Below are 22,405 nucleotides of genomic sequence, written 5' to 3' on the forward strand. Positions count from 1 at the left end.
GTGACTTAAAACCCACAAAAAAAGTCCGTTTACAGCGCAGTTATTTAGATAAAATATAAATATTTATGCGTAATATAAAGTCAGTTCAAATAGACTTCAAATCACCTCTTCGTTCAAAGCAAAAAAATAAAATAAAATAAAAAGTTTCTGAGGTTTATCTGATAGAAAAAAGGCTACTTTGAGATGGGGGGGTGGGGGGAAAAGGGGGAGGGGGTGGGGCGGGGGGCTCGGCCGGACCCCCACCCCCCCGCCCAGGTAGGTGAGTTGTTTTCAGTGCTCTGTGGGGCTGGGGGAGGGGGTTGGGGGGGGGGGGGGACGCGCCGGGACCCCCCCCCCAAAAAAAGCCCCTCCGGCCGCTGAACCCCCGGAGCGAGTACCCGTAATATCCTGGCCGGGGCGGGGGGGCCGGGGAGGGGGGGGGGGTGGTCCTGGCCCCCCTCCCTGGCCACCCCCAGCATGGGGTGACCCTGGGGGGGAGGGGAGGGGGGGACCACTGGTCCAACTCAGGACCCCTCCCCACCCAGTGCAACCCCCCCGGCGGGGTTTTGGGGGGGGGGGGGGGGGGGGGGGCAACACCCGCCTGAGGCTTCAAGTCCATGGTTGGAGGGGGGGGGGGGGGGGGGACAGGGGGCTGGACCCCCCCTCCCCCCCCCGGGGCCTGCAGTAGCATCCCTGAGGGGTCTCAGACGGGGCGAGGGGGTGGCCAGGACCCCCCCAAGCCCCCCCACCCCCTCGAAAGGGTGGGGGTGGGGCGGGGAGGGGTCTCATGCCGGGGGAGGTTGGGGAGGGGGGGGCGGGGGGAGGGCCGGGCTCTTCCTGAGAAGTGGAGGCAGGGAAAGGGGGGTGCCGGGACCCCCCCCCAGCCCTCCCCAGTTTGGTCCCTGGAGCCGGGGTCCGAGGGCAGATTTGGGGGTGAGGGGGGGGGGGGGGTCCCCCTCCCCGTAAAGTGTCTGCAAGGGTGGGGGAGAGGGGGGGGTCCCGGCCGGGGTGGGGGGGTTGAGGGGGGGGCTAAGTCCACTTTACTGGCCTTTAATGCATGAGACGATGCACAGGAGTGCTCGGACATTCACTAAACTATTGCTATCGTTAAATATTCCCAAGGTGGGGAGGGGAGGGTGGCAAGAAAATGGGGAGGGGGGAGAGAGGGGGCTGTTTCTGCTCTGAATTCGAAAATGAAATTTGAAAGAAAGCAAGGAGAGAAGGGGGGGGGGGAAAAAAAAAAAAAAAAAAAAACCACCTCTTTTTTTTTTTTTTTTTTTCTTTTCTTTCTCTTTTTTTTTTCTTTTTTTGGCTTACACAGTCTGTGAGTTTGTGGTGCTGGAAAAAACGGGGTGAAGGGCAAGGGAGGTGAGGGGGGGGTCCGGGCAGGATTTTTGGGGGGGAGAGGGGGGTTGGTCCGGGCAGCGGGAAGGGGCCTCATGGAGGGAGGGAGGGGGTTTTAGGGGGGGCCCGTTCGCGCTGCCGGAGGTTTTGTTGGGTGGGGGGAGTGGGGGACAAGACCCCCCCACCCCACCCAGTGTGGGATCAGCAGGCAGCGAGAGCAGCTCCAGAGGAGGCAGTTCGTGGGGGCGCGGGGGGGACACCCCCCCAAACCCCGGGGGGACCCGCGGCCCCCCCCCGCTCACGGGTTCGGAGCGTGTTTTCCCTGATAAAATTCCTCCCACCGGCTCTGGAAGAACCGGCGCATGGCGTGGCCGGCGCGGCCCACGGCGGAGTCGTCCTCGTTGAAGGTCTGGCAGTTGTCGAACACCAAAAGGGCGTCGGCCGCGAACTCCGCCGAGCTCGAGTACCTGAGGGATGGTGTGAGGTGGGTGGGGGGCGGCCGGGACCCCCATGGGACCCCCCAGCCCCGAGAAGGAACACTGGGAGGGGAACTGATCCCCTGCCAGCCCTAAAGGGACCCCATTTCCCCTAAAGAACCCCCATCCCCAGGAGAGACCCTGCCAGCCCTAAAGGGACCCCATTTCCCCCTAAAGAACCCCCATTCATCCTCAGGAGAGACCCTGCCAGCCCTAAAGGGACCCCATTTCCCCCTAAAGACCCCCCATCCCCAGGAGAGACCCTGCCAGCCCTAAAGGGACCCCATTCCCCCTAAAGAACCCCCATTCATCCCCAGGAGAGACCCTGCCAGCCCTAGAGGGACCCCATTCCCCCTAAAGAACCCCCATCTTCAGGAGAGACGCTCATCCCTGGGAAGGATCCCATCAACTCCTAAGGAACCCCAGGAGGGGATGGGACTCCCAGGAAAGTCCCCCATTCCCAGGAGAGACCCTGCCAGCCCTAAAGGGACCCCATTTCCCCCTAAAGACCCCCCATCCCCAGGAGAGACCCTGCCAGCCCTAAAGGGACCCCATTCCCCCTAAAGAACCCCCATTCATCCCCAGGAGAGACCCTGCCAGCCCTAGAGGGACCCCATTCCCCCTAAAGAACCCCCATCTTCAGGAGAGACCCTCATCCCTGGGAAGGATCCCATCAACTCCTAAGGAACCCCAGGAGGGGATGGGACTCCCAGGAAAGTCCCCCATTCCCAGGAGAGACCCTGCCAGCCCTAAAAGGACCCCATTTCCCCCTAAAGAACCCCCATTCATCCCCAGGAGAGACCCTGCCAGCCCTAAAGGGACCCCATTTCCCCCTAAAGAACCCCGATCTTCAGGAGAGACCCTGCCAGCCCTAAAGGGACCCCATTTCCCCCTAAAGAACCCCGATCTTCAGGAGAGACCCTGCCAGCTCTAAAAGGACCCCATTCCCCCCTAAAGAACCCCCATTCATCCCCAGGAGAGACCCTGCCAGCCCTAAAGGGACCCCATTCCCCTAAAGAACCCCCATCTTCAGGAGAGACCCTCATCCCTGGGAAGGATCCCATCAACCCCTAAGGAACCCCAGGAGGGGATGGGACTCCCAGGAAAGTCCCCCATTCCCAGGAGAGACCCTGCCAGCCCTAAAAGGACCCCATTTCCCCCTAAAGAACCCCCATTCATCCCCAGGAGAGACCCTGCCAGCCCTAAAAGGGACCCCATTCCCCCCTAAAGACCCCCGATCTTCAGGAGAGACCCTGCCAGCCCTAAAGGGACCCCATTTCCCCCTAAAGAACCCCCATCTTCAGGAGAGACCCTGCCAGCCCTAAAAGGACCCCATTTCCCCCTAAAGACCCCCCATCCCCAGGAGAAACCCTGCCAGCCCTAAAGGGACCCCATTTCCCCCTAAAGAACCCCCATCTTCAGGAAAGACCCTGCCAGCCCTAAAGGGACCCCATTCCCCCCTAAAGACCCCCCATCCCCAGGAGAGACCCTGTCAGCCCTAGAGGGACCCCATTTCCCCCAAAAGAACCCCCATTCATCCCCAGGAGAGACCCTGCCAGCCCTAGAGGGACCCCATTCCCAGCAGAAACCTCCATTTCCAGGAGCGACCCCATCCCTGGGCAGAAACCCTAATGGCCCCCTGAGACCCCCATCCCTGGGAAGAGACCCCAAACTTTAGCGGGATCCCTGCCAACACCAAAGAAACCCCATCTCCGATGGCTTCTGAAGGACCCTCACACCCTGGAGGGACCCCCCACCCCCAGGACTGGGCTGCCAGCACTTGAGGGACCCCCAAACCCACAAGAATCATCCCTGGGAGGGACACCACCGGCCTGGGAGGGACCCCCCAATCCCCATGACGGACCCCCATCCCCAAGAAGGACCCTGCCAGCCCTGGAGTGACCCCCACCCCCACGAGGGACCCCTCCCCAAGCTCACCCGCCCCGCAGCAGCCTCGTGCGCATGGTGGCGAAGTCCATGGGGTTCTTGATGATCTTGCGGTAGCCGGGCACCAGCCGGGGGTTCACGGGCTCCAGGAAGGGCCACGCGTCCTCGTGCGACTCCATCTCCATCAGGATGATCCTGAGGGGCCACGGGGGGTGAGATCAGGGGGAGCCCCAGGCGGCTGCAGCCCCCTCCCCTCCCCGCGTTGCCCGGCCCCACTCACTCGCAGAAGGTCAGGTCGCTGGGCTGACCCCGCAGGGCCGAGCTCCTCCGGCGGGGGGGGGCCAGAGCCTCGCCGGGGCACCGGGGCACGGGCAGCCCCTCCCGGCGGCGCGGGGCCGGGCGGCGCCTTGGGCTCGGCTCCTCCTCGCCGGGGCTCCCCGCCACCGCACGGCCCCGTTTCCGCTTCTTGCCGCGCCGCGGGGAGACGGGGTCCCGGTACTGCCCTGCCTGCGGGGGTAGGGTGGGGGGAGGAAAAAGGGTCTGGTCACCCTCCGGCCACCCTGCGCATCCTCTGGCCACCCTGCGCATCCTCTGGCCACCCTGTGTCCCCCCAAAGCTGCTGCTGCTGCCTGTGCCCCCCCCCCCTCCCTGAGCCCCGAGGTGACCCCCAGGGGTCAGCGGCATTGCTGGGAATGGGGGTCCTTCCCAGGGGTCCCTCACAGGCCATCGGGGTCTCTCTTGGGGATCACAGTCTCTTCTGGGGATCAGGAGCCCTCACGGCAATGTAGGGGCCAGCAGGGCCCTTTCCTAGGGGTGGGGATCTCTCAGACACCATCAGGGTCTCTCCTTTAGGGGTGGGGTCTCTCAGACACCATCAGGGTCTCTCTTAGGGGTGGGGATCTCTCAGACACCATCAGGGTCTCTCCTTTAGGGTGAGGGTCTCTCAGACACCATCAGGGTCTCTCTTAGGGGTGGGGATCTCTCAGACACCATCAGGGTCTCTCCTTTAGGGGTGGGGGTCTCTCAGACACCATCAGGGTCTCTCTTAGGGGTGGGGGTCTCTCAGATGCCATCAGGGTCTCTCCTTTAGGGGTGGGGGTCTCTCAGACACCATCAGGGTCTCTCTTAGGGGTGGGGATCTCTCAGACACCATCAGGGTCTCTCTTAGGGGTGGGGGTCTCTCAGACACCATCAGGGTCTCTCCTTTAGGGGTGGGGGTCTCTCAGACACCATCAGGGTCTCTCTTAGGGGTGGGGATCTCTCAGACACCATCAGGGTCTCTCCTTTAGGGGTGGGGATCTCTCAGACACCATCAGGGTCTCTCCTTTAGGGGTGGGGGTCTCTCAGACGCCATCAGGGTCTCTCTTAGGGGTGGGGGTCTCTCAGACACCATCAGGGTCTCTCTTAGGGGTGGGGGTCTCTCAGACACCATCAGGGTCTCTCCTTTAGGGGTGGGGATCTCTCAGACACCATCAGGGTCTCTCCTTTAGGGGTGGGGGTCTCTCAGACACCATCAGGGTCTCTCCTTTAGGGGTGGGGATCTCTCAGACACCATCAGGGTCTCTCTTAGGGGTGGGGATCTCTCAGACACCATCAGGGTCTCTCCTTTAGGGGTGGGGGTCTCTCAGACACCATCAGGGTCTCTCCTTTAGGGGTGGGGATCTCTCAGACACCATCAGGGTCTCTCTTAGGGGTGGGGATCTCTCAGACACCATCAGGGTCTCTCTTAGGGGTGGGGATCTCTCAGACACCATCAGGGTCTCTCCTTTAGGGGTGGGGATCTCTCAGACACCATCAGGGTCTCTCCTTTAGGGGTGGGGATCTCTCAGACACCATCAGGGTCTCTCTTAGGGGTGGGGATCTCTCAGACACCATCAGGGTCTCTCCTTTAGGGGTGGGGGTCTCTCAGACACCATCAGGGTCTCTCCTTTAGGGGTGGGGGTCTCTCAGACACCATCAGGTCTCTCTTAGGGGTGGGGGTCTCTCAGACACCATCAGGGTCTCTCCTTTAGGGGTGAGGGTCTCTCAGACACCACCAGGGTCTCTCCTTTAGGGGTGGGGGTCTCTCAGACACCATCAGGGTCTCTCTTAGGGGTGGGGGTCTCTCAGACACCATCAGGGTCTCTCCTTTAGGGGTGAGGGTCTCTCAGACACCATCAGGGTCTCTCTTAGGGGTGGGGGTCTCTCAGATGCCATCAGGGTCTCTCTTAGGGGTGGGGGTCTCTCAGACGCCATCAGGGTCTCTCTCTTAGGGGTGGGGTCTCTCAGACACCATCAGGGTCTCTCTCTTAGGGGTGGGGGTCTCTCAGACACCATCAGGGTCTCTCCTTTAGGGGTGGGGGTCTCTCAGACACCATCAGGGTCTCTCCTTTAGGGGTGGGGGTCTCTCAGACACCATCAGGGTCTCTCCTTTAGGGGTGGGGGTCTCTCAGACACCATCAGGGTCTCTCCTTTAGGGGTGGGGGTCTCTCAGATGCCATCAGGGTCTCTCCTTTAGGGGTGGGGGTCTCTCAGACGCCATCAGGGTCTCTCTTAGGGGTGGGGGTTTCTCTAACACCATCAGGGTCTCTCCTGGGGACCAGGTCCGCTCCCAGAGTCCCTCTGGGGCCACCAGTGTTCCTCCCGGGATGGGGATCCCTCCCAGGGGCACGGAGGGTCCCTCACAGACCACCGGGGTCTCTCCCAAGAACGGGGCTCTCCCCTGGGGATGAGGCTCCCACGGGAGCCATCAGGATCCCTCTTGGGAACCAAAGTTTCTTCCAGAGACCAAGAACCTTTCCTGGGGATGGAGGTGGGCTCAGCAGGGTCTCGGATCACCCTGGTGGGGGTGTGGAGGCTGCCCCAACCTACCCGGGCCACGCAGACGGAGCAGAACCAGTCGCCCTCGGGGCACCTCTGTCATGCGGGGCCGGTGGCAGTAGAGGTGGCAGCCGCGGTCGCAGCCGTCGCACAGCAGCAGGTGCTCGTCGTCGTCCCCTCGCCGGCAAACCAGGCAGGTCTGGGGGTGGGGGTCACGGAGAGGGGGGCTCAGAACCCGACCGGGGATGGGTGGGTTCTATGGGGATCTATGGGGGTGCTGTGGGGCTCCAGAAGGTTCTATGGGGTTCTGCGGGGCTCTGTGGAGCTCTAGAAGGTTGTACGGGGGGGTCTGTGGGGTTCTGTGGGGTCCCATTGGGTTCTATGGGGCTCTAGAAGGTTCTATGGGGTTCTGCGGGGGCTCTGTGGAGCTCTAGAAGGTTGGAAGGGGGGGGTCTGTGGGGTTCTGTGGGGTCCCATTGGGTTCTATGGGGCTCTAGAAGGTTCTATGGGGTGCTGTGGGGCTCCAGAAGGTTCTATGGGGTTCTGCGGGGGCTCTGTGGAGCTCTAGAAGGTTGGAAGGGGGGGTCTGTGGGGTTCTGTGGGGTCCCATTGGGTTCTATGGGGCTCTAGAAGGTTCTATGGGGCGCTGTGGGGCTCCAAAAGGTGCTGTGGGGCTCTGTGGGGCTGCTGTGGGGCACTGTGGGGCTCTAGAAGGTTCTATGGGGCTCTGCAGGGTCCTGTGGGGCTCTATGGGGCTCCAGAAAGTTCTGTGGGGCTCTGTGGAGTCCTAGAAGGTTCTGTAGGGCTCTATGGGGTCCTATGGGGCTCCAGAAGGTTCTATGAGGCGCTGTGGGGGTCCATGGGATCCCACTGGGTTCCATGGAGATCTAGAAGTTTCTGTGAGGGTTCAATGGGGTTCTACGGGGCTCTGTGGGGCTCCAGAAGGTTCTATGGGGCGCTGTGGGGTCCCATTGGGTTCTATGGGGGTCTATGGGGCACTATGGGGCACTGTGGGGCTCTAGAAGGTTCTATGGGGCTCTATGGGTTTCTGGAAGGGTCTGTGGGGCTGCTATGGGGCTCTATGGGGTTCTAGAAGGTTCTATGGGGCTCCAGAAGGTTCTATGGAGCTCCAGAAGGTTCTGGGAGGCCCTATTGGGTTCTATGGGGTTCTATGGAGCTCTGTGGGGTTCCGTGGGGTTCCATCGCCCTCCATCTCCATCCCAGGCTCTCACCACTCTGTTCACGGACTTCTCCCAGGCGATGGATTTCTCCAGCTGGAAGATGCACAGGGACACCTGGGCCGCGCTGCGGCACCGCTCCAGCGTCTGCCGCCACGTCCGCACCCGCGGCGTGATCTCGTAGGCGCTGCGGGGACAGTGCGGGGCTCAGCCCGGGGCTCAGCCCGGCACGGAGGTCCTGCCCTGGCCCAGCCTCCCGGCTCGGTCATAGGGAACCTCCTCCACACACCCCACCAGGGTGATCCCAGAAGGGATCCCAGACCCTGCTGCCCCCCCTCAACCCCTGGGAGGAGTCCTGGTCCCTGCTCAGCCCCAAGCAGGACCCCAATGGCCCCCGTGGGACCCCCATCCCCAGGGGAGATCCCCATCCCTTGGAGAGAGCCCCATGGCCTCTGCGGGACCCCCATAGCCAGGAGAGATCCCCATTCCCAGGAAAGACTCTGATTCCCAAGAGGGACCACGATGGCCTCTGGGAGACCCCCACCCGCCAGGACAGACCCTGCTGGCCCCCCACATTCCCAGGAAGGGTCCTGATCCTCAGAGAAGACTCTCATTCCAAAAAGGACCCTGATGGACCCCCATGGGACTCCCATCCCCAGAAAAGACTCTCATCTCCAAGAAGGACCCCAAAGATCTCGGAGGGACCCCCACATCCCTGGGAGGGATCCCCATGCCGGGAAGAACACTGCTGGCCCACAAGGGGCCCTCACCCCCAGCAAGGAACCCCATCCCTGGGAAATCCTGACCTCCACTCCCAGAACAAGCCCTGCCAGCCCCCCACATTCCCAGGGGGGCTCCTGACCCAGGGAAGAGCTCGGGGAGGGGCGTGTGGGGTGCTCACATCTCGGTGGGGCCCAGGCTGAGCTCTTCGGGGCCGCTCAGCACCGCTTTCTCCACCACCACCTCGTGCAGCGGCCACAGTGGCTCCTTCAGGTAGCGGCGCTCCAGGTTCTGCTCCAGCGCCGCGAGCCGGAGCACGGCCAGGTCCAGGGGGTTGGTGAGCTCCCGGCGCAGCGGGAGCCCGTCCCGCCGGCTCCGCACCGTGATGTCCTCCAGGGGCTCCACTTTGTGCTCGCAGTAGCGCAGGTCGTCCCGTGTCGAGTCCGGGCTGGGACACGTCCAGCCCTGCGAGAGGACAGCGGGGTCAGGGTTGGTGTCACCGCGCTGCCGCCGGCGGGATCGCCCTTCCCCGGCACCCACCCGGATCTGCAGGTCGGCCATGAGGACGCGCTGCTCCAGCTCCTCCACCCACTGCAGGACGCCCAGGTCGGTCTCGTAGGCTCTGTCTGGCACTGACCACTGCGCCAGGGCTTCCTGAGACACCGCGGTGGTGGCCGACTCTGGGCGCGGGTGGAAGATGGGGTCTGGAGAGGAGAAAAGGGGGGTCAGGGAGGGGGCAATTGAGCAGTAACCCCAACCTGGGCACGGATGGAAGGTGGGGTTTGGGGTTTGGGATCAGAGCAGGGGGATGAGCAGCACCCCCCTGGCCCGGGGAGCAGGTGGAATATGGGGTCTGGGGGAGCAGAGGTGGGTCAAGGTGGGGGGACAGGCAGCAGTCACCCAACCCAGGGATGCAGAGGCAAAATGAGCTCTAGGTGGCCAGAGGGTGAGCTCAGAGAAGGGGACAGGCAGCAGCCCCCCACCCCAGTGGTGTGGGTGGAAGGTGGGGGCAACAGGGAGGGCGGAGAGTGGGCTCACGGGGGGCAACAGGGGGCAGCCCCCCTGCCCCAGGACATGGGTGCAAGGTGAGGTCCGGGGGGTAAAGGATGGGCTCAGGGAGGGAACAGGCAGCAGCCCTCCCATGCCAGGTGGAAGGTGAGTCTGTGGGGCAGGGGCTGAGCTCTGGGGAGGCCGGGCAGACTCACCGGTGGTGCTCCGGAGGCAAACCTCGCGCAGGAACTCCTTGTGCTTGGTGAGGTGCTTGTGCAGGGCCTTCTCCCGGATGCCGCGTGGGTGCAGCGCCCGCGCCACGGCCTCCAGCTCCTCGGGGTCCCGCAGCCACCACCACCCGCTCTGCATCTCTGCAAGGCAGTGCCAACAGCTCAGCCCCGTGCCGGGGCACCGGCACCGCCGCCGCGGGGGTCCCGGGGGTCCCGGCTCTCACCGGCGGGCACCGGCTGCTCCGTCAGCTGCGTCAGGTACTTCTGCTCCATCTGCTTGAAGAATTTGGTGGGGGGTCTCCCTCGGCGCTTGGGTTGTCCCGGCACATCCTGGAGCTTTTCCAGGCTGCCCCGGCTGTGGGGGCAAGCGCCGTGGGCCCTGGGGCCGGCGTGCACCGGCGTGGAGGCGAGCAGGGGAGCCGTGGGGTCGTCTGCGGGGAGGCCGTTCAGCTGGGGGGACAGGGGGAAGGTCAGAGAAGCCAAACGTGAAATTATAAAACATTCTGCTCTGGAAAGGACCCATGAGGACCACCACACTCACATCCTCAGTGCGCAGTTCTGCAGCTCCCCCTAAGCCTGCAGCTCCCAACCCCGCAGCCCCCCAGTCCTGCAGCACCCCCAATCCTACAGCCCCCAACCCCGCAGCCCCCCACCCCTGGAGCTGTTTCCCTTCTCACCAGCCCGTCGAGGGAAGCAGGACTGAGCTCCCTGTGCCATCCCCCACCCCTGGGGTGCCCAAGAAGAGGATCCCACCCCACTCCCTGCAGCCCCCCAGGGAGAATCCACCCCCCCCCATACAACCCCCCAGGTCGTGGTGCAAGTGCTGGGCGCAGCCCCCCCACCCCATACCTGCCGTGCTGAGCCCTTGGGGGGCTCCCCCCGGCTCTGGCTGCGGGGGGCTGCGGGGGCTCGCGGTGAGGGCTCGGCTGAGGAGGTAGCGAGAGGGGCTCGGTCGTCGCAGGGCGTGCGGGGCAGCAGGTTGAACCAGGGCCCCCGCTTTGCCACGGCCTCCGGGGCACTCTCCTCCTCCTCCTCCTCCTCCTCTTCCTCCTCCATGGGGTCCGAAGGGGCCTCGGGAGGCAGCAGCCCCGTGTCCCCCTTGCCAGGGCTGCTGGCCGGGGTGAGGACGGAGTCCTTGAGCAGGGACGACTGGGTCTGGCTCAGCCAGGACAGGAAGGCAGACTGGCTGAGGTCGTGCTGGCTCTGCCCCAGCGGCTCCGGCTCCTCCAGGACCCCGTTGACCGGGGCAGGGCAGGGTCCGCAGTGCTGCGCGAGCTCCTCTTTGCTCTTCCGGGGCCGCCCGCGGGCACGCGAGGCCGAGGCTGGGCAGCTCGTCCGGCTGGCAACGGGCACAGCCGCCGGCTCCTCCTTCACTGGGGACACGTGTGGGGACACCTTCTCCTCCGGGGGCTCCTGAGCCACTGCCTCAGCTGCTGTGACAAGAGGAGAAGGATGAGGAGGTGAGATGTGGGGTCCTCTCCCAGCTAGGACAAACCCCCATAAAAAGCCCCTTTCCCGCTCACCCTCCGCGCCCTCCACGAAGATTCCTCCCAGGTGGGGCAAGACCCAGTAGCGCCGCCGGAACCGGTCCTGGCCCAGGGATGCCGCGCGCAGGGTCTGCGAGGAATGGAGCAGCTTCTTGCGGAAGAACATCTGCCTCTGTGGGGAGAGTGGGGGGCGGTGAGGGGGCTGCAGCCCCCCAGGCAGGGCTGAACCCCCGGCCCTCCAGCACCCGCTCACCTTGGCCAGCTTCTCGATCTGCCGCTCCAGCTCCGGCACGCTGGATGCAGACGTGTCGGCCTGGGGAAGGGATGGTCAGTCAGGGAAGAGACCCCTCGAGGTGGCACTCCCATCTCCACCCCCCGGCAAAGCCCGGAGCACCCCACCTCCTCCTCCCGGCGGGATTTGCGCCCCCGGGTCTCCTCCTCCTCCTCCATCTCCAGCCCCGCGTCCTCTGTCAGGCGCGAGCTGCGCCGGCGCCGGCCGTCCTCCAGTCCCGTGATCTCCGACTCGGGCCGGCCCGTTTTCTTGGCCAGGGCGACCTTCAGCCTGCCGGGACACAGGTGGAGGTGTTGGGCACCTGTCCCCCTGCCCACCCCACGCCCCCTGAGGCACCTGGTCAGCCCCCGAGCGCCGGGGGCAGAGGGGAAGGCCCTGAGGCCACAAGTGGAGCCCCTTCCCCACCAACCTGCGGAGTCGGCCCTCGATGATCCACTTGTTCTTCCTGTAGTTGGACATGTTCTCCAAGGTCTTGTCGATCTCACTGCAGGAACACGGGATGGGGGTGGCTGCAGTGGGCAGCTCCGGGAGGGGAGCAGGATCCCCTGCAGGATCCAGGGGAGCAGGATCCGCTCCAGCATCCAAGATTGGAGGATTTTCGTGCCCCCCCTCCCCAGCCCCACCTGATGATGAGGGCGCTGCTGTTGAGCTCGTTGACCAGGAAGACCAGGATGGCGGCTTTGCGCTCAGGGGGCAGCGCCTGGAAGGGTTTGGTGCGCAGCCCCTCGCACAGCTCCGCGCCCGCCCCGTGCGCCGTCAGGAAGCAGCGCAGCACCTCGGACACGGTGTCACGGTTCAGGCTGATCTCCGATACTTTCTCCCCCAGGATCTTCAGGGACTGGGCAGAGCAGACGGAGAGGTTTGGGGAGTCCCCTCCTTGCCCCCATGGGGGTTTGCCAGGAGGGGGTTCCTGCCCAGAGGTGGTCCAGGGGTTTTCTGGGTGCTCCCACCATGAGGACAGATGTGGGGACAACCCCAAAATTTTGCTGCTGGAGGTCAGGACAGGGCTGGACACGGGGAAAGGGTGCAGGGAGAGCAGCACATCCCAAATCTAAGATCCTCTGTCCTGAGTTTTGCAGGCACTGACAGCCCCAGCCAAGGGAGGGAGGAAAAAGGGAGGAGAAAAAAAAGGGGGGGGTGAAGGTGGCGAAAAGACAAGAGAAAGAAACGGAAGGGAAAGGGAGGAAAGTGAAAGTAAAGTTAAAAGGGAAAGAGAAGGCAGAAGAAAAAGGTGGTGGGAAGAAAATGGAAGAAAAAGAAAGGAGAAAGGGGCAAAAGGAAACGGAAAATGGGGGGAAGAAGGGAGGGGGAAAAGAAAAGGGAAGGTGGAAAACGAAAGAAAGTTGAAAAAGGAAAGAAAGTTGAAAAAGGAAAGGGGAGAGAAGGAGGAAATGGAAAGGGAAGGAAGAAAAAGTAAAGTGGGGGAAGAAAGAGGAGGGAAAAAAAGGGATGGGGAAAATTGAAAAGGGAGGGGACAAATGGAAAGGAGAAAAAGGAAAGGGAAAGGTAAGAGAGAGAAAGGAAAAGGGAAGGCAGAAAAATAAGGGAACGGGGAAAAGGAAACGGAAGAGAGGAAAAGGGGTGAAAGGAAAGGGAAGGGGCCCGTCTGACCCGGTGGGGAGGGTCTCACCCAACGGGGGGGGTCCCATCAGGCAGGGAAGGGGGTCTCACCCAACGGGGGGGGTCCCATCAGGCAGGGAAGGGGGTCTCACCCAACAAGGGGGGGGGGGGTCTCACCAGGCAGGGAAGGGGGTCTCACCCAACGGGGGGGGTCTCACCAGGCAGGGAAGGGGGTCTCACCCAACGGGGGGGGGGGGGTCTCACCAGGCAGGGAACGGGGTCTCACCCAACGGGGGGGGGGGGGCCTCATCAGGCAGGGAACGGGGTCTCACCTAAGGGGGGGGGTCTCACCAGGCAGGGAAGGGGGTCTCACCCAACAAGGGGGAGGGTCTCACCTGGCAGTAGGGCGGCAGCCCGGGGTCGCAGAGCGCTGCCTGCAGCAGCCGCACCAGCAGGTCCTGCAGCTGCCCCGCGCCGGGGGCCACCCCCAGCAGCCCCTCCTGCAGCGCGCCCAGCGTGGGCACGTCCCGCGCCGGCTCCAGCCCCAGCACCTTCCCGTAGCTCTGCAGGAACTCCACCACCGTCAGGCAGTCGGAGAAGGCGCGGCTGGGCAGGACGAGCCCCGGGATGCGGGAGAAGGCTGGAAGGGGCTGTGGATCAGGGAGAAGAAGGGTGGGTCATGCTCAGCTGGCGGCTCCCCAGGGGTGACCTTTCCGAGCCCCCTGGCACAGCCCACCTGGTGGTCTCCCAGGCACATGTCCTCGGTGGGCTTTTTCATCTCCTCCAGGATCAGCTGCTGCCGCTGCCGCTCCTCCAGGCGCCGCTGGGCCAGCAGCCCCTTGTCCGCCTTCCGAGCCCCCTTGCCCTTCTTCTCTTTGGGCCGGGCCTTGTCCTTGCCCTTCTCCGGCTTCCCCTTCTTCTCCTTTGCCTGGGACAGAGCCCAGATGTGTGGAGAGAAAAGGTGAGGGGGGAAAATCCATCTCCATCTTTCATCTCCTCCCTCTCTCCGGCCTCCTCATGCCCCTGGACTCACCTTGGATTTCTTCTTGGCCTCCTTGGCCCTGGGGGCTTTGGCCTCCTGCTTCTGCTTGTTCTTGGCCTGAGGGGAGGACAAGACCTGCTCAGGGACTCCCTGCACCAGGGAAACCCCCACGCCACACCCGAGCAGCCCCTGAACCCCGTGCCCCCACCTTCCGCCTCATTTTCTTCTTGATCTTGCTCATTTTCAACTTGTCCTCGTCGCTGAGCACCTCTGGGGGGGAGCACAGAGGGAGGGTGGAGATGAAGCAGGCACCGGGATCCCACCGGGGCCCGGCTGTGAGGGGCTGGGCAGGGGGTACCTTGTGCTTCCAGCCTCTTCAGCAGCCGCGCGTCCGTCTTGCTCAGCAAATCCACCATCCTGACCTTGGGCGGGCGGCCCCGGCCCCGTTTGGCGGCCGGAGGCTCCTTGGGCTTGGCCTTCTCGGCGTTGCGGGGCCGGCCGCGCTTGCCTGTGATGGCCTGGATGCGCCCGGGGATCTCCTCGGGGCTCAGCTTCACCCACTGCACACCCTGTGGGGCACGAGTCGGGGTCACCCCCCTGCACAGCGCGGGGTTGGGGGAGGACAGGGGGGCTCAGCCGCCCCCAGACCCACCTCTGGCGTGTCTCGCTCCTCGTAGAAGTCTCCCACGGGCATGCGGGGGCTGAAGCTGAAGTGCTCGCGCCGGACATCCTGCACCATGTTCCTGCTCAGGTACTGGGGATGGGGAGGAAGAGGAGGAAGGCTGTGAGGCGGCATCAGCGCTCCGGGCTCGCCGCAGCCTCCATCAGCTGCAGTCGGGAGCTTTGTGGGGCTGCGGTGGACCAGGACCCCCTTCCCCCGGGTCAGTCCCCACCCCGCTGTCCCCAGGGGCGGTACCTTGATCACCTCCGGGAACTGCTTCATCCTCTTCCCGCAGGGGCCGTAGTACCAGGTCTCGCCCTGCCAGCGATGGTTCCCCTTCTTGATCCGAACCTCCCGCCTCCACCTGGGCACGGCAGCGTCAGCCGGGGCCGTGGGGCAGGATGGGGAGGGGGCGGGGGAGAGGATGGGGAGGGGATGGGGGCGGGATGAGGAGGGGCTGTGGGGCGGGAGGGGGCGGGGACGGGGCCGGACTGGGGAGGGGACGGGGCTGTGGAGCAGGACGGCCCGAGGGGAACAGTGTCGGGGACAAGATGAGGAGGGGATGGCGTCGGGGACAGAGCAGTGGGAGGGGTTGGGAATGGGGGCGGGATGGGAAGGGGGTGGGGATGGGGACAGAAGCAGGATGGGAAGGGGGCAGTGTCAGGGGCAGGAGGGGGATGGTTTCAGGAGCGGGATGGTGGCGAGGGGACAGTAGTTTTGGAGGCAGGATGGGGAGGAGGCCAGAGCTGTGGGGCAGGACGGCGGGAGGGGGACACCCCACGTACCCGTGCTGCAGCGGGAAGCGCACCTCCTCCTGCGTGGCGATGCGCCGGCGAGGGACATCACCTGCGGGGAGGGGACAGATGGGACGATGGGCTGGCGGGCAGGGGGCACCAGGGGGGTCACCCTGGGGGGAAGGGGGCAGGTCCCGGCCATACCTGCCCCCGAGGCACTCAGCGGGGCCGTCTCCTCGCTCTCTCCCTCTCCTTCTGGCACAGCCGAAGTCTCCGGGCAGCTGTCGGCGGCCTCTTCCTCCTCCTCCTCTTCTTCCCCCTCCTCCTCCTCCTCCTCTTCTTCCTCCTCCTCCTCCTCTGCGGACGGGGCCGGAGACTCCGGCTCCAGCGGAGGGTCGAGCTCCAGGGAGCCCGACTCCCGCAGCCCCGCGTGGTCGCCGCTGTTCAGCTCGATGCTGTCGCCTGCGGAGCCAAGGTCAGGGACGTCACCGGACACGTCACGGGGCTGGCGTCCCCTCCCTGCGCTGCCCGGGGGCCTCGCTGGTGCCACAGGGACCCCCGGGGGGCTCACACGGCTCGTCCCTCGCGGGGTCCCCACAAGGAGGGGGAACGAGGCCGGTGGGGTGACCCCCCTCTCCAGTGTGGGGGGACACCGGCCGGTCCCGGGGGCCGCACGTACCGTGCAGGGCGGGCGGCGAGCTGGGGCCATCGAGCAGCGGGGCGGGCGAGGAGCTGGCGGGCAGCAGGCTGAAGGGGCCGGCGTGGAGCGGGGGGCTGGCGGTCAGGTCGGGGGGCTCCTCCAGGGAGGACTTGTCGCCCACCAGCTGCGAGTCGTCCATCGTGTACAGGTCGCCGGTGCCGGGGTCTGGGGAGGGGGGTGAGCACCAGCGCTGGGGACACACGGACCCAACATCTCCGCTCCGGGGGAGGGGAGGTGGGGGGGGGGGGGGGGTGTGTGGAGTGGTCGAAAAGGCTCCGGCAGCAGAGGGGTTAAACGGGTTTGGGGGGGGGGGGCCCCCCCCCTCCAGCCCCAGCCCCGCCTCCTCCTCTGGGAAGCGGAGGAGCCCAAAATGGCCGTGGCGATGTTCAGCAGCGCGGAAGTTCAGGCGCTGAGGAACCGCCTCGTCACGGAGCTGGGAAGGCCGGGAAGGAAGGAAGGCCGGGAGGGAAGGCCGGGAGCGCCGCGCGGGAGGGACGCGGGCCCGCCCCTGCCCCCGGAGCAGGCCACGGACTCCTCCATCGCCTCCTCCGTGGCCACATCCCCACACGGGGACGGACGGAGGCTGGCGCAGCTTCCCGGGCATCGCGGACACGGAATGGTTGTGCCGCCCCCGCCTCCTCCCGCGCGTCCTGCCCGCCACAGCCCCGACACCCAACGCCCCCCTACCTCTGGCCAGGGACTCGAAGGGCTCCAGGGGGTCCTCGCTGAGGATGTGGGTGTCCTCCAGCCGCGGGGCGATGGGCGACGCGTCCCCCAGGCAGCCGCGGTCCCTGGGCGCCAGGACGGGCCCCTCCGGCCCCAGCGACCCCGCGCCGGCGGCAGCTCCGTTGTAGCTGCAGATCTTCAGGTCTGAAGGGAACAATCGACCGAAAAGAGACCCTGAGACGTGGCAGTGAGAGAGCCGGGGGATCCCCACTGCTGTTCCCCAGCCCTCCGTGGCACCGGGCGCTGACACCCCGGGCTGTGCCCGGCCTGGTTTTACGAGATCCCAGCCCCTACTCCAAGCTGTGACTGGCCAAACCCCATCCAGGACACTGGGCAGGGGGGTCAGAGCAGCTGGGATTCCCCAAGGAATACGATGGCCAACTCGACCAGGACCCAGCACCCGCCTGCCAGGGCTCCAGCGCCGCATGCAGAGCTCTGCCAGCCGTCCCGGGCTCCTACCTGGCTGTGCCTCCTCCAGCTCCTGGCTGCCCACCAGCCCACCCCCGTTCTCCGCGATGGTGGTGGGCATCTCTTTGGCTGCGCCGTCAGCGTCTCCCTGGCCGGGGTCCGGCTCGTCCGGAGCCAGCGGGAAGGGCTGCGTGTCCGAGCTCAGGATGGGCGAGGACTGACCCGCCGCGTAGAAGCCATCGGGCCCGTTCTGCATCAGCTCGAAGCTCTGGTCGTGGAAGGAGTCGTAGAGCTCCTGCGAGTCGAAGTTCAGCCCCATGGGCCCGGCGGTGCCGTTGCCCCAGAACTCCTGCCCGGCTGCCCGCAGGTTGGTGCCGTGCCCCGGCGATGCCGGCCGGGACCCTCCGGCCACGCCGTTGAGGGGGAACTGTCCGAGGGCGGGCGGGCCCCCATCCTTGAGGCCGCCGGCGGGCGCGTAGGGCGCGTAGTCCCACAGGCAGTCGTAGGCGCGGAGGGGCTGGGCCCCGGCAGGCGCGGAGCCGGGCGAGAACGTCCCTGAAGTACCGGGGTGCGATACAGTAGAGAAGCCATTGACATTCATGCCCCCGTTCAGACCTGCGAGGGAGCAGAGGCACGGCCAGGTCAGCGCCGCGGGGTCTCTCCAGCACTGGCAGTGGGTTTGAGGATGGATCAATGACCAGGCCGGGCAGCGGCCAAAGCCCTGCTCGTGCCCCTCCCGTGCCTGGGCAGAAGCGGTGGGGGAGCTGCACGGTCCCCATTTGCCAAACCGGCTCTGCCACGGGCTCCACCGGCACCAGGCCGAGCGCCGCAGGACGCCGGGGATTAGCCGAGCGCTTGGCAGGGCTGTGCCGGATCAGCTGACCGGCCAAATCCACGCACGGCCCCTGTGCCGGCACGCCTGCTTTTCTAGGCCAAGGCGGCAGCGGGGACGCGCAGACCCCGGCCCTGGCCCCACGCGCTGCGGCTGCCGCTGGCCACGGCCCCTCCATCCCTGAGGGTCCTCTGTCCCTGCAGCCCCTCCATCCCTGTGTCCGCTCTGGCGCCACGGCCAGCCCATCCCTGCAGCCCCTCCATCCCTGTCCCCGTGGGGTCACTTACTTTTCCCTTGCAGCGGGAAGCTGAGCGGGGAGCTGTGGGTGAAGGGGGAGTCCCCTGAGGCAGGCGTGGGTTTCGGTCCTGAGGCAGCGGGTGCAGAGGAAAGGCCAGTGAAGTTAAAATGGTTGTTTGTTTCCATTTCTGCACAGGGGAGAAGATGCAAGATGCGCCTGGGTCAGTCACTGGCATGGACTGGGGCTGCCAGTGTGGTGACCACCCACCACTGACCCTCCAGCCCCTCTCCCTGCAGTCCCCGGCCCGGAACTCGAGGAGGGTGAGGAGTGACAGAGAAGCCCCCCGGGACTGAGATGCCACCTGTGCTGCGCTCTGGCCCAGGCCCAGCCGCCCCAGCTGGACGAGTTGCCACCTGCTTGAGCACAGCCTGTCACCGGCGTCCCCTGGGACGGCCATCGCCAGGGTCTGATCACCGTGTGCCACCACCCTGGGGTGAGACCGTGGGGGCTCCTGGCCAAGGGCCCACATGGACCCCCTCCCCCCCCCAAAAGCAACTCTGTGACCCCGTAACCCCACATAACCCAGCACTCCTGGCACAGGAATGACCCTGTGGTGACAGACAGTATCCCCACCATCCCCCCCAAGGCAGAGGGGACCCCACACCCCATGCCCCAGGCACAGCTCCAGGGTTTGGGGCTGGACCCGTGCTGGAAGCAAGCAGGAGCTGGAGCCCCAGCGCTGGCTCGGGCAGGAGCCTGCCTGGTGACCTTCATCCCCCAGGAACCCCAAACACTCCCTCAAACCCGAGGCTACAAGGAGGGCTCCCGGTGGGTCCAGCCCTGGGACAGGACCCTGAGGGTCCTGGCACGGGGGAGCCGAGGCTCTGAAAGCCCAGCAGATTGAGGTCGGAGCTCCAGTGCTGGTGGGGACCCACAGGGACACCCCCTGGAGCTGACATCGCTGGCAACTCCCAGTCGTGCCACGCTTGCCAAACCTGCCACTGGCCAAGGCAGCACCGACCTCTCTAGAAGGGCCAAGGCTGCCGCGCTCGACACTTCAGCAGCGGCTGGTGGCACAGCCCGTGTCGAAACCCAGATTTCATCACACCCTCGCCCGCCTCAGCTGGTGCCCTGGCAGGGGCCGGAGGGGCCACTGAGCCTGGCCAGGGCCACCAGTGATTCATCCACCGGAGAAACCCGTATGGGCAGTGACGCAGCTGCCACACGCGCGTGGCTCCCGGACATCCCAGGATGGACCCGCAGCCACCGCCCCCAAGCCATGAGCCGGCCTCTGCCCTGACCCAGCTGGGACCCCTGGGTGTGGGGACACCGGCAGCAGCGGGGCTGGATAAGGAAAAGCCTTTCCCGTCCCACCCCGTGTGGGATGTGCCGGCTGGGAACGCGCTGCTGGCTTTGGAGGTCAGAGGAGGCGGCCGAGGGTCGTGCCAGCACCGGGCAGGTGGCGGCTGCGGGTCGCAGACTGAGGTGGACTGGGATGGTGTGGGAACGTGGCAGTGTGAGGAGGGGGCCGGGAGAAAATAAAAGGCAGGAAGGTGAGAATGTAACCCTTGCTCCGGGGACACCCCAGGCCCTTCGGAGGCCAGAGCCGCCCTTGGCACCGCTGGGAGCTCAGCCCGTGCCAGGTGCATTGTGGACAGCGGCCACCCACGGCCACCCATCACCTCCCACCCGCGCCGGGGCTCACCCCCCCGCTCCGATGCACCGAGTGTGGAGCCGAAACTGGGCCACGGCGCGAAACCGGAGCCGGGCGAGGTGAGGAGGGCAAGGGGCAGGAGCCTGGGGATGGCGGCACTGCGGCGACCTCGGTGACGGTGCGGGACAAGGCGGGCGCTGAGCCCGGGGCTGACCCCGGCTTCTGTCACACCGGGCACGGCCAACGTGGCAGCGACGCTCGCCTGGGTGTCAAACCCGGTGGCAGCGGCACCCGCTGGCCCCTGGGATCCCCGCGGGGACACGGGCCAGCACTGTCCTCGGGAGCCGAGCTGGGGAGGACAGAGCTCCAGGCTGGGGGGGCTGTCGGTGCCGCGCAGCCGGTGCCGTTCCCCGGGCACAGAGCTCGGCCCCCCCGGTTCTGCGGCCCCCCCGGCCCGGTGGCACCGGGAGGCCCCGGGAACGTGACGCGACCTGATTAAAAAGGACGTTTCAAAAACAATGAGACGCAACAACCGGCTGCCATTTCCCGGCCACTTCCTGCGGGGACGGACACACGGGGGGACACGGGACCGGTCCCCCCCCCCCCCCGCAGCGCCGCACCCGGCGGGGACCCCCCGGTCCCTGCGGCAAGGACACCCCCAGCCCCCTCTCGCGGACCCCCGCCGGATCTCGGGGGATGGAGGGGCTCGGTGTCCGCCCCCCTTCCCCCCCCCGGCGCCGCAGGGGGGTCCCGGTCCCGGAGAGTGCGGCGCGGGGGGGTGACACGGACGGGCGGTGCGGGAGGGGAGGGGGCTCCCCTCGACCTCCGGGACGGGGCTGCGGGAGAACCGCACCGGCCACCGGGGACGGGACTCGGGCTCCCCGCGGGTCCGGGCCCTTAGCCGCTGCACCGGGAGGGGAGCGGGGGGGGTCGCCGAGGGCCGGTAACGGAGAAGGAGGGGGGAGTCACGCCGTGGAACCGGGATGCGCAGGGGGAAGCAGGGGGAGAGGACGGCGTCTCACCGAGGTCAGGAAAGGGGAGCGGGGAGCCGCCGCCGGGCCCAAACCGCCCCAACCGACCCTCCCACCCCCCCGCCCGGGCCGTTAACGGCCCGTTACCGCCCACCCCCCCCCTCCTCCGCCGTGACCCCGCACCTGGCAGGCGGCGGCGCGGGCCCGGCTCAGGCGGCGCGGGGCGGGGGGCGGCTCGGCATGGCGCGGCCCTTCCGCCGCACCGGGCCGGGCCGGGGCCCCTCCGCTCCGATCCGCTCCGGTACCGGGCCGGGCCGCGGAGCCGAACCCGCGGCCGCGGCAGGAAGCGCCTCGCGCCGCCGGGCGGTCCCGGGACCGCCCCCGTCCCGTCCCGTCCTCCCCCCCCCTCCCCCCGCACGTCACGGCGGCCGCAGTGGCGTCACCGGGAGCGGCGCCGCCGTGGCGTCACCGGGGGCGGGCGCGCGCCCACGTGGGAGGGGGATCCCCGCCCCCGGCGGGGTCAGGGCGGGGGGAATCCCCACGCGGGGACGCCCCCCCACCCCTGGCTCCGAGACCCCCGGCTCCCCCCAGGGTTCCCCTACCCCGCACCGGGACCCCCCGGGAACGTTCCCCCCACTCCTCCCCCCTGCGCTTTCTCCTTCGTTCTCCCCTCGCTCCCCGCAGCCCCGGCTCGACCCCCCCGGAACGGCGGCGCACCGGGACCGGGACCCCGCCGGACACCGGAGCTCCTCGGTTCGGCCGCGGGGACACCGGCCCCCCCCAGCTCCCCTCGGCCCCCGGGATCCCCGGTGACGTCACGCGGCACCGGCCTGGCCGCGCTGCGCAGGGCCCGGGGGCGACACCGGCTCCGGGGGCGGCGGGGGGAGAAGGGGGTCCCGGTGCGGGGGGGCTGTCCCGGTGCGGCCGCAGTGGAAGGGGGGATGGCCCCCTTCCCGGTGCGGGGCAGCGGAGCCCCGTGCGGGGGTTCCCCGCCTGGTGGGGGCTCCCGGGGGGTTGGGGAGGTCCCGGTACAGAGCCGGGGGTCCCGGTGCAGCTGGCCCGGTCTCAGGGGGTTCCGGTACAGATCCGGGGGTCCCTGTACAGCCATCCCAGCCCCGTGAGGGTCCCGGTGGGTCCCGGTATCCCCGTCCCCCGGTCCCGTCCTGCGCGGTGCGTACCTGGGGGGGGGGGGGGGGGGCGGCGGGGGCGGCCCGCACCAGCCCCGGTGCCCGCCCGGCCCGGTGCGCTGCGGTGCCGGTGCCGGTGGCGGAGCCGGGCGGGGCGCAGGTGCTCCCGGCCCCGCGTGATGTCAGCGACCGCCACCGCCCCCTCCGCCACCGGGGCCGCGCCGCCATTTAAAGGGACCGCCGCCCTCCGTGGGGTGGGGGGGGATGGCGGGGGACACTCCCCCACCGGGGCGGCGCCGCGGGACCCCCGGCTGCCGCCCCCGCGGGGACACCCCCCGGGACCCCGCTCCTCCGTGGGGTTGAGCAGAGCCCGGCACCGGGGGGGTCACCGGCGGAGCAGTGGGGGGGGGGTGGGGAGTTGGGGGTGGTC

The 22,405-nt window shown here is 67.0% G+C and overlaps 1 protein-coding gene across 1 annotated transcript; it reads right to left on the minus strand.

Moving 5' to 3' along the window:
- Window positions 1-1,531: 1,531 nt before the first annotated feature.
- Window positions 1,532-18,410, minus strand: BAZ2A (bromodomain adjacent to zinc finger domain 2A). Its single transcript, XM_048327421.1, is given in 29 exon segments — window positions 1,532-1,790; window positions 3,738-3,881; window positions 3,967-4,193; window positions 6,537-6,575; window positions 6,577-6,684; window positions 7,718-7,850; window positions 8,565-8,848; window positions 8,924-9,087; window positions 9,589-9,744; window positions 9,828-10,053; window positions 10,453-11,036; window positions 11,127-11,262; window positions 11,344-11,403; window positions 11,490-11,652; window positions 11,792-11,866; window positions 12,006-12,220; window positions 13,338-13,592; window positions 13,679-13,870; window positions 13,976-14,041; window positions 14,133-14,194; window positions 14,283-14,493; window positions 14,577-14,678; window positions 14,841-14,949; window positions 15,371-15,431; window positions 15,524-15,781; window positions 15,999-16,184; window positions 16,707-16,889; window positions 17,205-17,768; window positions 18,273-18,410. Coding segments are annotated over 29 exon segments (5,268 nt in total). The 5' UTR covers window positions 18,409-18,410; the 3' UTR covers window positions 1,532-1,621.
- Window positions 18,411-22,405: the final 3,995 nt, after the last annotated feature.

Source organism: Corvus hawaiiensis, chromosome 24 (assembly GCF_020740725.1).
Source record: "Corvus hawaiiensis isolate bCorHaw1 chromosome 24, bCorHaw1.pri.cur, whole genome shotgun sequence".
Taxonomy (NCBI): domain Eukaryota; kingdom Metazoa; phylum Chordata; class Aves; order Passeriformes; family Corvidae; genus Corvus; species Corvus hawaiiensis.